At 35.8% G+C, this 14467-nt stretch overlaps 1 protein-coding gene across 1 annotated transcript in view; it reads right to left on the bottom strand.

The window, feature by feature from the left end:
* The window catches only part of axl (AXL receptor tyrosine kinase), a 66896-nt gene that overhangs the window by 13595 nt on the left and 38834 nt on the right, over positions 1-14467 (bottom strand). The window contains exons 10-17 of the mRNA XM_028464171.1: positions 12768-12785; positions 9293-9422; positions 8562-8653; positions 6809-6904; positions 3448-3525; positions 3237-3329; positions 1875-1996; positions 83-192 (exon numbers count right to left, since the gene is read on the bottom strand). Coding sequence (XP_028319972.1) covers positions 83-192; positions 1875-1996; positions 3237-3329; positions 3448-3525; positions 6809-6904; positions 8562-8653; positions 9293-9422; positions 12768-12785 — 739 coding nt within the window. The remainder of the gene's footprint in view (positions 1-82; positions 193-1874; positions 1997-3236; positions 3330-3447; positions 3526-6808; positions 6905-8561; positions 8654-9292; positions 9423-12767; positions 12786-14467) is intronic.

The raw sequence follows: 14467 nt of genomic DNA, 5'->3' as shown, positions 1-14467 counted from the left end.
ATGGTTTCTATAAACCAAGGCCTGACGTTGCACTTTTACTTCTTCTTAAAGGGACGGTAACAGGAAGTGAAACAAGGCTTACATGCAGTTGCGAGCGGCGAGGTCTCTGTGGATGAAGTTTTTGCTGCTGAGGTACTCCATGCCTCGGGCGATGTCCGTCATAAACTTTACCAGCATTTGTGACGGAAGATACTGTTGGTCAGAGAGAGGACGTTTATCACTTATAGTTTGACCAGGAAACAACCTCGTCATACGCAAAATACTTTATCTACCTTGTAATGGCAAAATACAATATAATAGATACATAACTTGTTATTGTCTTTAAGGTTTAAAAATCTATTTCTCTCTTCATAACAAAGACTTAAAAACAATCTGAAATCAATCACCTTTATTATACAATACATTACAACAATTTGTCCTTGAATCCTAGAAATTAAAACTATAAGAAAAAAACCCTTAAGGCTTACAGAACATTAAATAATCAATAGATATACATTTGAATAAATAACTGTGACCTTAACTTCCTCTAGGATAAGTTTCTATGATCATTAAATCACTATTTGCTCTGTTTCAATCTTTCTTTTCCTTTGTCTGATTTCATCAAAACAAATCTTTAATAATTATGTCACGTGTGAGTAAAATTACTGTAATGACATGATATCCACCATAACTGGTCTGATAGAGCAAATATTAGCGTAGTTAATTTAAATTAACGTGTTCAGGGTCCGTGGGAAACACAGACATTTTCATCTGTTTATAAAATCTGGCCAGACGAGACGTAAACGGTTAAATCCGTACGTACGGTCACCCTCTGATATCACATTATTATTCCTCCCTAGTTATAATATCATAACACACACAATCACACGGTTAAAGGTCAAATTATATGAAAAACATGTGAAAATTACTAAATGAGAAAATCTGTCATCTAAAGGACCAAACCGACTCATGACTCAGCAAAACCTTCATCAAATGACACGGCCTCAGTCCGTAAAACATAATGACTTTTATTTTGAAGGAATAAAAAAGTGGGGCCATAATATGGGCCAAATACTAAAAAAAATCAATTTAATCTAAAAAAAAATATTCAAATGCAATTATTTGGGTATCAGATTTTTTTAACACTTTTTTTTGATTGAAAATTTTTTTTATTTGATTGAATAATAAAGACACAAATCTCCATTTCCACCAATCACAGAGGTCTGTTTGAAACAGACCATTTAGACCAGCATATGTCAGTGTTTGTAATAAACATTAAATGTCCAGCATAGAAACAAACTTTGTTAAATAAATATTAAATATCATCAGTGTTGGGATCATTACTTTAATAAAGTCATTAGTTATAATTAATCATCAATAAGTATTTATTAATGCCTTATTATCAGTGTTGGTAATGTTACTTTAATAAAGTCATTAGTTATAATTAATCACTACTTGTTCTAAAAAGTAACTGCATTAGTAACTAAATTACTCTATAATAAAAGTAACTCATTACAAAGTAAAGTAAATATTTGTGTTACTGTTAAAAAAAAAAAGTTGGTCTTTGTCAAATAATTCATATTTTTTAGATGTGTGTGTCGTTATGAGGTGTTTTATTAAATTATAGTTGTTTACAACAGATGTGGACAAAGTCTTCACTCCTGGATATAATGAACACTTCACATGTACGTTCTTGTTTTTATCATAATTAATATAAAATAGTGTTTGTATCGTTACCTTAAAAATAACAACTTTTCATCAGATTGTTCCACGCTCACCATCTCTGCTGAGTCATCACATCTGTAGTGTGTGTGTGTGTGTGTGTGTGTGTGTGTGTGTGTGTGTGTGTGTGTGTGTGTGTGTGTGTGTGTGTGTGTGTGTGTGTGTGTACTAACCACAGGACAGTCTCCTAGCCTGGAGTAAAGCAGGTAACTGTGCAGGTCTCCATGTTTCATGTAGGGCAGGATGACCACGGGGGAGGGGAACCCTTCAATCTCCACCGTCTGCAGACACACACCTATGAACAAAAACACACACACACACACACGCTCAGCCAATAGCAGGACTTAGTCTAAACCGTGAAAAACACTTGTGAGGCCTTGTTGTGTTTTTGTGACTTCTGAGGACCACCTCGCTTCTTTAACACACTTTATCACATATTTGAGTGGATTTTCAGGTGTACGTGACTTTTATATACATATACTGTATATATATATACTGTATATATATATATATATACTGTATATATATATATATATACTGTATATATATGTAAATCCTACGAGTACCTCAAATAAATGAAAATGAACAACAGCAGCTTGTGTTTTAGACTCAGGTCAGAGGAAAAGAACTAGACTGAGTCTAAGTCAACAATCAGCCAATCCTCTTAAAGGGCCAGCACAACAATATGTTTTATTTGTGATATCAGGCACAAAAGTTCATTTATTTTACATTAAAAAGCAAAATTGATGTATTGATTAGGCAACAATCCAATCAAATCGATGGAAAACTCAAAGCACAGGCCTTTTTTTCAACAATAAAATTTCCCCAATAAAAATGTCAAAATACGACGGTCACATTAAAATAAAAAGAGCAGATGAGACACAAGTCATAATATTTCAAGAATCATGTCGTAATTTTATGAGATTAAAGTTGTAATTAAGCTACAACTTTATTCTCAAAAAATTACAACTTTATTTTTTAAATATTACGACTTTAATCTAGTAGCGCCCAGATTTTTATCTTATTTTAATGTGACCCTAATACGCCCTCGTATCAAAACACCACTTTGTGATATCAACAAACACGTTTTGAAGAATCGATATAATATTGTATCGTATTGTCCTAAAACTGATGATTTACTAAATGTATTTAATAAATATTTCCATCACCCTCAGAAATGCACAAAATCTAAATAACGCAATAAAAACTGGTAAGAAAGACTCAAATATCACAAAAAGCTTTTTAAGCTTTTATGAGGAGATATTTCAGTTTCCCATTTTGAAATGTGTCGCAAAAAATTTTTGGCAAATACACGTCTCAGGATGTGACGTACCTGGTCACATGACCACTTCATTCTGAGTAAACGTGTAAACAAATGAATGTTCTAAAGAGGTTCTGAGTTTCTCCTCCCTCGAAACAACCTTCAATGTAAACACGTTCAAAGCACAATTAAACATTTAAAAATCTCGCTTTTATTTTGCTAAATTCTGTGATTGAAACCCAGCATGTGACGATCTATCAAAGGTCAAACTTACCCAGAAGCCTCATGACGTTGGCGTGATCAAACTCCTTCATACACGCCGCTTCACGCAGAAAGTCTTCCATCTCTGAGCGAGTGCAGATAGCGACTGTAAAATAAAATAAACACGCTTTCAAACCTTTGACATTTCACAGGGTTTGTTCTTCAAGTTTTCTTAATATTTAATATTTGTCTTTATCAAAGTCATTCATTGTGTTTTTACTCACTTTTCATCGTCTTTACAGCGACTTTAAGAACAGAATCTTCCTGAGTCAGAAGACCTTCCATCACTGAGCCAAACTCTCCTGAAGACACACACACACACACACACACACACACACACACACACACACACACCACACACACGCAGACACACACACACGCACCACACGCACGCACGCACACGCACACGCAGACACACACGCACACGCACACACACGCAGACACACACGCACGCACACACACCACACACACGCACACACACACGCGCACACACCACACACACACCCCACACACCACACACACACACGCACACACACACACCACACGCGCGCACACGCACACCACACGCACACGCACACCACACGCGCACACACCACACACACACACACCACACACCACACACCACACACACACACGCACACACACACACCACACGCGCGCACATGCACACCACACGCACACACACGCAGACACACATACGCAGACACACACGCACGCACACACACCACACACACGCACACACACACGCGCGCACACCACACACACACACCACACACCACACACACACACGCACACACACACACCACATGCGCGCACACGCACACCACACGCACACACACGCAGACACACACACGCAGACACACATACGCAGACACACACGCACCACACACACACACACAGACACACACACAGACACACACACACACACACACAGACACACACACACACGTTAGTTAAGATGCTCTAAATAAAGGTAAATGTGTTTTATTTTGGTGGCTAAAAATGTGCCTGAAGAAAAACATCAAAATATTCAAAGCAATTTGAATAGAAAACAAAATGAGTTACTAGTAGTTTATAAAAAGATTATAAACTAGTAGTTTATAAAAAGATTATAAACTAGTAGTTTATAAAAATATTATAAACTAGTAGTTTATAAAAAGATGATAAACTAGTAGTTTATAAAAATATTATAAACAAGAGAAGAAAGACAAAAAAAGACAATGAAAGATGAAACGAGACTAAAACAAGACAAAAATAATAATAAATAAAACTCCAGAAACAATAAAACAGTTATATTGAGATAATTAAGACAAACAAAACTAATTAAAACCATTAGAACAAGAAGTAGAAAATAAGAGATGAGAAAAATAGAAAATACAAAAAAATGAAAATAAATTAAATTGAGACAAAACAAGATGAAATAACTAAGAAAACACATATTAATCATTAAGTAGTTGCTTATTAGTATTAGTAACATATTGACTGTTAATGAGTCATTATTAAGTACTTATTAAATCATGGCCTTATTATACAACCAGTGAACCATTAACTATGACTTTTCCCTCAATAACCTCAGAATTATTACTTATTAGTAGTAAATAAAGAAGTTATTTATGAATTACAATCTCAACATGCTAGAGTTAAGATTAACTTTAAACCTAATCCTAATTTAACGTTAACTCTAATCCTAATTTAACGTTAACCCTAATCGTACGAAACTATTGTTAAGTGTATAAAATAAGCAATGTTTGGAATAACGCCGTTTAAAATAACGGCGTTTAAAATAACGGCGTTTAAAATAACGGCGTTTAAAATAATGGCGTTTAAAATAATGGCGTTATGTAACGGCGTTTGTTTTTCAGTAACGATGTAATTTAACTAATGACTTTTACGCCGTTACAACGTTATCGTTACTGAACGTTAAATGTGGTGCGTTACACGTATTGACTGAATAAACTTTTATCTGAAAACATCCTTAGATTCTGACTCAGATGTTGTGAGGAGGTGGTTTAGAAACAAGATGAGAGATTATGATTGGCTAAGACAACGTATACACACACACACACACACACACACACACACACACTACAGATGTGATGAATCAGCAGAGATGGTGAGCGTGGAACAATCCTACAAGGAAAAGAGGACTATCAGCAAGTATCTGAGTCTGGATCTTTAGAAGATAAAGACCAAGTCAAAAACCTTGGTGTTCTGATTGACTCAGATCTGACATTCAGCATCAGATCAATCTATCACAAAAACATCTTCTACCACCTAAAGAACATCTCCAGAGTGAAAGGTTTAATGACTCAGAAAGATCAGGAGAAACTGGTCCATGCTTTTATCTCCAGCAGACTGGACTATTGTAATGGTCTTCATCAAACATCTACAGCTGGTTCAGAACGCTGCAGCTCAGGTCTGAACCAGAACAAAGAGGTCAGAACACATTACACTGGCTCCCAGTCAGCCTCAGAGGAGACTGTAAAGTTCTGCTGCTGGTTATAAATGTGTGAATGGGTTTGGTCCAGAATACATCAGTGAGATGTTAGTCAGGTATGAACCCAGCAGGTCTCTGAGATCTATGGACACAGGTCAGATAGTGGAGCCCAGAGCTCACAGTAACCATGGTGATGCTGTGTTTAGTTGTTATGCTGCAAAGAAGTGGAACAAACTGCAGCAGAGCTGAAGTCAGCATCACATGTGAACATTTTTAAATCAAAGTTAAAGGAACTATTTTTCTCTACTGTATATGATTGAGAGAGATTTATGGTCATGATGATGATGTCATGATGATTTTACTGATGATTTTAAATGTTCTTATTGATTTTAAACAATTGAATGTTTTATCATGTAAAGCACATTGCGTTGCCTTGTGTATGAAATGTTCTATACACATAAATTTGCCTTGTCTTACTTTATATTAATTATGATAAAAACATGAACGTACATGTGAAGTGTTCATTATATCAGGAGTGAAGACTTTGTCCACATCTGTTGTAAACAACTATAATTTAATGAAACACCTCATAACGACACACACATCTAAAATATATGAATTATTTGACAAAGAGCAACTTTTTTTTTAACAGTAACACAAATATTTACTTTACTTTGTAATGAGTTACTTTTATTATAGAGTAATTTAGTTACTAACGCAGTTACTTTTTAGAACAAGTAGTGATTAATTATAACTAATGACTTTATTAAAGTAACGTTACCAACACTGATAATAAGGCATTAATAAATACTTATTGATGATTAATTATAACTAATGACTTTATTAAAGTAACATTACCAACACTGATAATAAGGCATTAATAAATACTTATTGATGATTAATTATAACTAATGACTTTATTAAAGTAACATTACCAACACTGATAATAAGGCATTAATAAATACTTATTGATGATTAATTAAGAGCCAATATGTTACTAATGCTAATAAGCAGCTAATTAATGCTTTCTAGGTATTTCACTAAACTAAAATGTTCCCAAAAAGACAATTAAGACGAGACAAAAATAATTAAGATAAAAAAGTAGGACAAGAAATAAAAGAACATGAAATCATTTCAAACATGTTCACCTTCTCCCAGAGTTTTTCCCAGAGTCAGTTTGTGTCTGTCCACCATCACGTCCTGGAGTTTGTGTTTGAGTTCATCACTGATGCCCAGACTGTTCACTGACCACCAAACACATGAAGCACACGTTCCATCACTGACAACAACTCATAGAACAGCATAAGAGCTTTTCTGTGTTAATGCTAAGCTAATGAGGCTAACGGTGCTGCTCTACTTTATGCATCTACTAACGAAATGTACTTAAACTATAAATAAAATAATATCTTGTTTATATTTAGATTTAAATTTACTTAAAAATTCACATTTATTAAAACTAAAACTACTTCAATCCAATTAAAAATAAAATATACTTTAGGAAAAATATCAGAATTAGCTTTAATAAAATGAACAAATTAAATACAAATTTTTTGGAAAAAATAATGAATTTACTTAAACATTTTCTTTACATAAAATAAAAATTAAATGTACTTCAATGTACTTTAATAAAATGTAAAAATTCTGCAATAAAAATATATAAAATACATTGTAAAAATAAATAAATGAACCAATGAATTCCATTTCCTACACGTAGCTTAATGTGCATAATGTTTTCAACGACTATCACTGTTTTTCCCACACGCATCACGACCACAACTGGCTGTGACGGACACATCTGTGTTCTGCTCCAGCTGCTGATACCAGCGTGTGACCACGCGTTCATTCCTCAGGCGTGTTTGGACACATCTGCACGCGCTCAATGTTTCCTTTTCTACGTGAAACTATCTGAGACACACCAGCATTAATGGTGCACAGGGGACAGAAGTCTGCACGCCATGTTTACGGGTTTCAGCGGTGTGATGTCATTTCCACTGACTTATCGTCTAACCTTCTACATCTGTTCCATAATCAGCCTCAATCTCCTAAGGTCGCCTTTTCCTTGAAAGCAGACATGAATAACTCAATATTGTGTAAATAAACAAAGAAAATGACCAAAAAAACAGTGAATGAGGAAAAATTACACAAAACAAAAACAACAGCAAATGTACAGAAAATGAAGCCATAGGCTCTAATCTACAAATCTAGATCATTATATCCTGGATTAATCTCCGTTAAAGGATTCAACAAACCAAACATTCCCTGTCAGAGAGAAGCTGTCCTACGACGGTTGATAACAACACGCCAAGTGTTTTCAGCCTCACTACGTGTGTGTTCACATAAAAGGGGTGGAGCTTGCAGCGTCAATGGAGAACCTGTCAGACTGAGTGTCTTCACAGGAGGAACAGTTTATGATCTTAAACATCATTAATATAAATCTATGATGACAGTGAAGAGCAACAGTGTTAGTGCAGCGCACCAGGAGGAGGCGGAGCTTTTATACTCGCTCAGATCTGATCCACTTCATAACTTGGTCCTGACCAGGTTGATGAAGTTTAAAATGATGAATAATTAAAATCCATAATTCAAAACAACCCTGTTGTTACAGAAAAGACAGGAATAAAAGAACTCAGACAGGAAGCTGTTAATGTGTAAAAGTGTGAGATTATTTATGATATTAATCCATTAGATGAGATGTCCCATTCAATAGATTAATATCATACTAAATAATACGCAGAGTCAGCTGATGAAGCCTGTGTCTCTGTATGCACAGACGAGTGAAGTCATTTAGTAATTAATTCATTGAATTAATTACTTCACCAGTTCGTACATACGTAAACACAGACTTCATCAGCTGTGTGTGTGTGTGTGTGTGTGTGTGTGTGTGTGTGTGTGTGTGCTCACACGTGGCCTCTGTCGTCCTGCGGCTGTACGTGCGGCGTGCGCGGTACCTCACCACCAGCTCTCCACTCTCCATCATCGGCTCAAACGCTTCCCTGTTTTAATCAGATCACCATGACAACAAGGAAACTTTGAGTGGTGTTTAAAATCTAGTGGTGACTATGATTAACTGATGACTTAGCTGGTTTATGACACCACGTTCACCAAAACACCAGTAAACTTCTCATCATGTGAACAAAAATTACAAAGTTTTAGTCAAAATTTAGTCAGTTTTAGTCAAATAAATGACATTAGATATTAGTCGACTACGATATAAAACATTAGTTTATACGTTTTTCTAAAGTTACCATTGATCAGTTTGATATTGATCGTATTAATGTTTGTAAACACACACAGAGACATATTTGATGTGATCAATACATTAGATGGTTATTATTAGAGATGAAAAATGACTTCATCACATGATTTATGTTTCAACAGACTTGTGTATTTAAAGGGTCTGATTTATTTAACTCTGAATATTTAACTCTTTCTGTTGGTTTTAAATTCTGTGGGCCAAATGTGATGCTCTGAAGAGCTGGAAGTGGTCCCTGGACCTCGAGTTTGACATGTGTCCTATAGTATACAGTAGATCAGTCTCTTTCATAACTAATGTTAATAATTTATTATAATCTATTATTAAACACTAACCCCCCCTACGCCCTACTTTAAGGCCCCTCCTTGTGCGTACTCACCCAAACCGTGTCTCCTTGCGCCGCAGCTTGGCCACGTAAACAGCCATGAGCACCGCTATGGCCACGGCCCCCGTGATGGCCATCACCACGTACCACCAGTGCCAGGAAAAGGCCGGGGGCGACGACGGACCTGAGGAGGGGGGAGGGGACTTCTTAAATAGCAGCAGCTACTAATGTGGCAGTGAAATAATGAGCAGTGATTGACAATAATCATATTTACAGAAAAAAACTTCTGTTTCTGGAGACATACAGTAATATGATTTGTTCTGTGTCAAATTGTGTATTTTTAAAGTCCTTTTTAATATTTTTGATGTTGTTTTGTGTATTTTTGTCGCTGATTTTTGTCGTGTTGTGTGTTTTTATTTTTAGTGTGTTCTTGAAAACAATTTTAACTAGAACTGCAAGTAGTTATGAAAGGGGGCCAAGCCTTCCCGCGTGACTCCGCCCCCAGGTTTCGCGGAGCCCGTGGAAGTACGTCATGAAGGATGACGGGCTCGTGGCGAGCGTCAGGACACAGGCCAACGTGTTGTTTACTGTGAACACGTGGATTTGAAGTTTTGGAAGATGTGATTTAAAGTGTGAAAGTTACAGGCCAAAATGTGTTTGCACCCATTATAGCGCCACCTAGTGGTGCACTTTTTGGTATGGGTGATCTGTGTGCTCTTCTATAGTTACACTGTAAATTTCACAGCCCTCAACATAAAACTTCAGCTGAAATAAAGGTTTGTTTATTTATATGTTATGTAGTAATAAGCCACGCCCACTTTGACCAATCGCGATTAACTTTGAGATACGGTCCCAGGAGCGACCCAAGGTCAAACCCACCAAATTTGGTAAAAATCGGTTGTGCCATTTAGGAGCTATACATTTCTCATAATTGCAGCGCCCCCTAGAGGCCTAATTTATTCAAATCTGGCTCATACCCCCACAGTCTCATGGCAACCAAGGATCTAAGAATTGGTGGTGTTAGCAATTATTTTGACCAAGATATGCAACAGTTATGCATTTTTATAGCTAGCTAGAAAAGTTTAATCGTTAATATTTTGCGCATATTTTGTCCAAACAAAAACTTTTGCTGATCTGTAGATCAGGTCCAAATGAAGACTCTACGTGTCAAGTTTCACGCTGATTAGACAAAACCCCAAAGAGTAATTTGAAAAAGTAGGTTTTTCATGTGTAGTGACTTACAAAGAGCAATGTGCTGTGGGAGTGGGCGTGGCCTATGTCAGAAGATGCGACTGTATGTCGGGAACGTGTGGATATGAATTTTATGAAGATGTGAATTAAATTGTGAAAGTTAAAGGCCAAGATGTTTTTACAATTATAGCGTCACCTAGTGGCGCAATTGTTGGTATGGGTGGTCTGTGTGGTCTTCTATATCTACCCTGTAAATATCACTGCCCTCAACTTAATAATTCAGCAGAAATAAATGTTTATTTATTTATGTGTTATGTCATTAGCCACGCCCACTTTGACCAATCATGAATAACTTAGAGATATCGCCTCAGGAGGGACCCAAGATCATACCCTCCAAATTTGGTAACAATTGGTCGTGCCAATTAAGAGATATAAATATTAATTATTTGTAGCGCCCCCTAGTGGCCTACATCATTCAAATTTGGCGCATTTCCTCACAGTCACATGACAACTAAGGATCTCAGATTTGGTGTTGTTAGCATTTATTTTGACCGAGATATGCACCAGTTTGCATTTTTATAGCTAGCGAGAAAACTTTACTGTATATCACGTCCAACTGAAGACTCTACGTGCCAAGTTTTACGCTGATTGGACAAAACCCCAAGGAGGAGTTAGAAAAAGTAGGTTTTTCAGTTTTTGCGATTTTGCGCCGAGAAAAGTTTGCGTGGAAATGGGCGTGGCCTAGCCCAGGTGATTCAGTGCTATTCAAGGAATCTGTGGATATGAAGGTTTTAAATTTGCAACAAACGGTGTGGGAGTTATTGGCCAAAAGGCATTGACCTTTGTTATAGCGCCACCTGCTGGCGGACATATGTGAATTTTTGCATCCACTTTGGACCCACCCACCACAGGGCACCGCCCTACCTTGAACGGTTTAGCCTGCAGCAACACTTTTACCCAAGGAAACATAATAAAAATAAATATAATAAAAATCCTTACGATAACAATAGGGTTCCTGGCACCGCTGGTTCTAGAGCGGTTCCTATCACCGCTGGTTCTAGAGCGGTTCCCTGGCACCGCTGGTTCTAGAGCGGTTCCTATCACCGCTGGTTCTAGAGCGGTTCCTGGCACCGCTGGTTCTAGAGCGGTTCCTGGCACCGCTGGTTCTAGAGCGGTTCCTGGCACCGCTGGTTCTAGAGCGGTTCCTGGCACCGCTGGTTCTAGAGCGGTTCCTGGCACCGCTGGTTCTAGAGCGGTTCCCTGGCACCGCTGGTTCTAGAGCGGTTCCTGGCACCGCTGGTTCTAGAGCGGCTCCTGGCACCGCTGGTTCTAGAGCGGGTTCCTGGCACCGCTGGTTCTAGAGCGGTTCCCTGGCACCGCTGGTTCTAGAGCGGTTCCCTGGCACCGCTGGTTCTAGAGCGGTTCCTGGCACCGCTGGTTCTAGAGCGGTTCCCTGGCACCGCTGGTTCTAGAGTGGTTCCTGGCACCGCGGGCTTGGCCCCCTAATTATTCTGTCATTTTTTGGATATTTTTGTTGTTGATTTGTGTATTTGGGAGTCTTTTTCTGTATCTTTTGAATAATTTTCTTTATTTAATTGGTCAAATTTTGTAATTTTGGGTATTTTTTGCTGTTGTGTGTTTTTGGAGTCTTTTTTTGTCAATTACTATATTGTCTTTATTGTTGTGTGTTGTTCTGCTATTTTTATGTATTTTTCTGACATGTGTTTTTGATTTTTTAAATGACATTTTGTGGGTCTTTGTTGTCATTTTTTATATTTACATCATCGACTTGAGAGTTTTTGAGGTTATTTTGTAATTTTCTTTTACAATTTTTCCCCCTCATTATGTGTCTTTATGTAAAACACATGTTTCATTTTCAGCTTATTATCAGGAAGGTCAAACTAAAGCCTTGTGGTGCGTCCTGATTGGTTAGCAGAGAGTCACATTGATCAACTGATCAACAAAGAAAGTGGTTTTCAGTTGAAAAAGCTGTGGTTCTCTTTGTCTGGAACGTGTTTGTGCTTGAAAACAATGTTAAACCTCAGTAATTACTAACGTAATTCTTCACATCAAAAGAAAACGTCAGAACTTGTTGAACTGGATAAAGTTTCCTAACAAACCTGTGAGAAACTGATCTCACTTATAAACACGGATTTAAAAACACTTCTAATCCTGGGTTAGACAATATTTATGACACACACACACACACACACACACAACCCTTCTATATTCTTCTTCTTTTTCACTTCCTTCCCTTTTTTTAAAAAAAGAACTAAACATGAGAAGAAGAATAAAATCACGTCCTGTCAATCAATGAACAGTAAAAGTCAGACGTTACCTCTGAACTCTCCAAACTCTGTGGAAGCAGAAAACAAGGTTTGTTTTAGAGTCAGGAACAGAAAACACGTCATCGTGTAACCACGTTATTTCATCACAGCAGATGTTTTAGGACCTGAATCTAAAATGGATTCACGTTTAATTTTCCAGAACAAATCATAAAGTGCAGCAGATAATGTGTTAGATGTGAGACAGACAGAAAACTGCTGCTGTTACGTTTGTGTCAGTCACAGACTGTGACATCATAGTCCGTCTGTAGGTGGACTGTGACATCACAGTCCACCTACAGACGGACTATGATGCAGTTATGAAAACGCTCATGTGGGGGCGCTGTTACAAGTATTAGTAGGAGGAGAAGAAGAAACTCGATGATGATGATATATATGGGTTAGGGTTTTATATATTAATATATATATGTTTGAAATCACATACTAATACGCAAAGATTGAGTACGTGAGAAATCATATGCACATATATACACATATATACACATACTATACACATATATACACATACTATACACATATATACACATACTATACACATACTATACACATATATACACATATATACACATATATACATATATACACATATATACACATACTATACACATATATACACATATTATACCATATACACATATATATAACATATATACACATACTATACACATATATACACATATATATACATATATACACATAATACATACTATACACATATATACACATATATATATACATATACACATATATACACATATATACACATACTATATACACATATATACACATACTATATACACATATACACATACTATATACACATATATACACAAATATACACATATATACACATATATACACATATATATACATATATACACATACTATATACACATATATACACATATATACACAAATATACACATATAATCACATATACACATATAATCACATATACACATATAAACATATAGTCATATAAACACATATACACATATAATCATATATACACATATAATCACATATACACATATAAACACATATACACATATATACACAAATATACACAAATATACACATATATACACAAATATACACATATATACACATACTATATACACATATAGACACATACTATATACACATATATACACATATATACACATACTATATACACATATAATCACATATACACATATATACACATATAAACACATATATACACATATAATCATATATACACATATAATCACATATACACATATAATCATATACACATATAATCACATATACACATATAATCACATATACACATATAATCACATATACACATATAATCACATATAAACACATATACACATATATACACATACTATATACACATATATACACATACTATACACATATATACACATATATATACATATATACACATATATACACATATATACATATATACACATACTATATACACATATATACACATATATACACATATATACACATACTATATACACATATATACACAAATATACACATATATACACATATATACACAAATATACACATATATACACAAATATACACAAATATACACATATATACACAAATATACACATATATACACATACTATATACACATATAGACACATACTATATACACATATATACACATATATACACATACTATATA

Source organism: Gouania willdenowi, chromosome 13 (genome assembly GCF_900634775.1).
Source record: "Gouania willdenowi chromosome 13, fGouWil2.1, whole genome shotgun sequence".
NCBI lineage: Eukaryota > Metazoa > Chordata > Actinopteri > Blenniiformes > Gobiesocidae > Gouania > Gouania willdenowi.
Note: the sequence above shows the minus strand (reverse complement) of the source record. Positions and strands in the feature narration are given on the sequence as shown.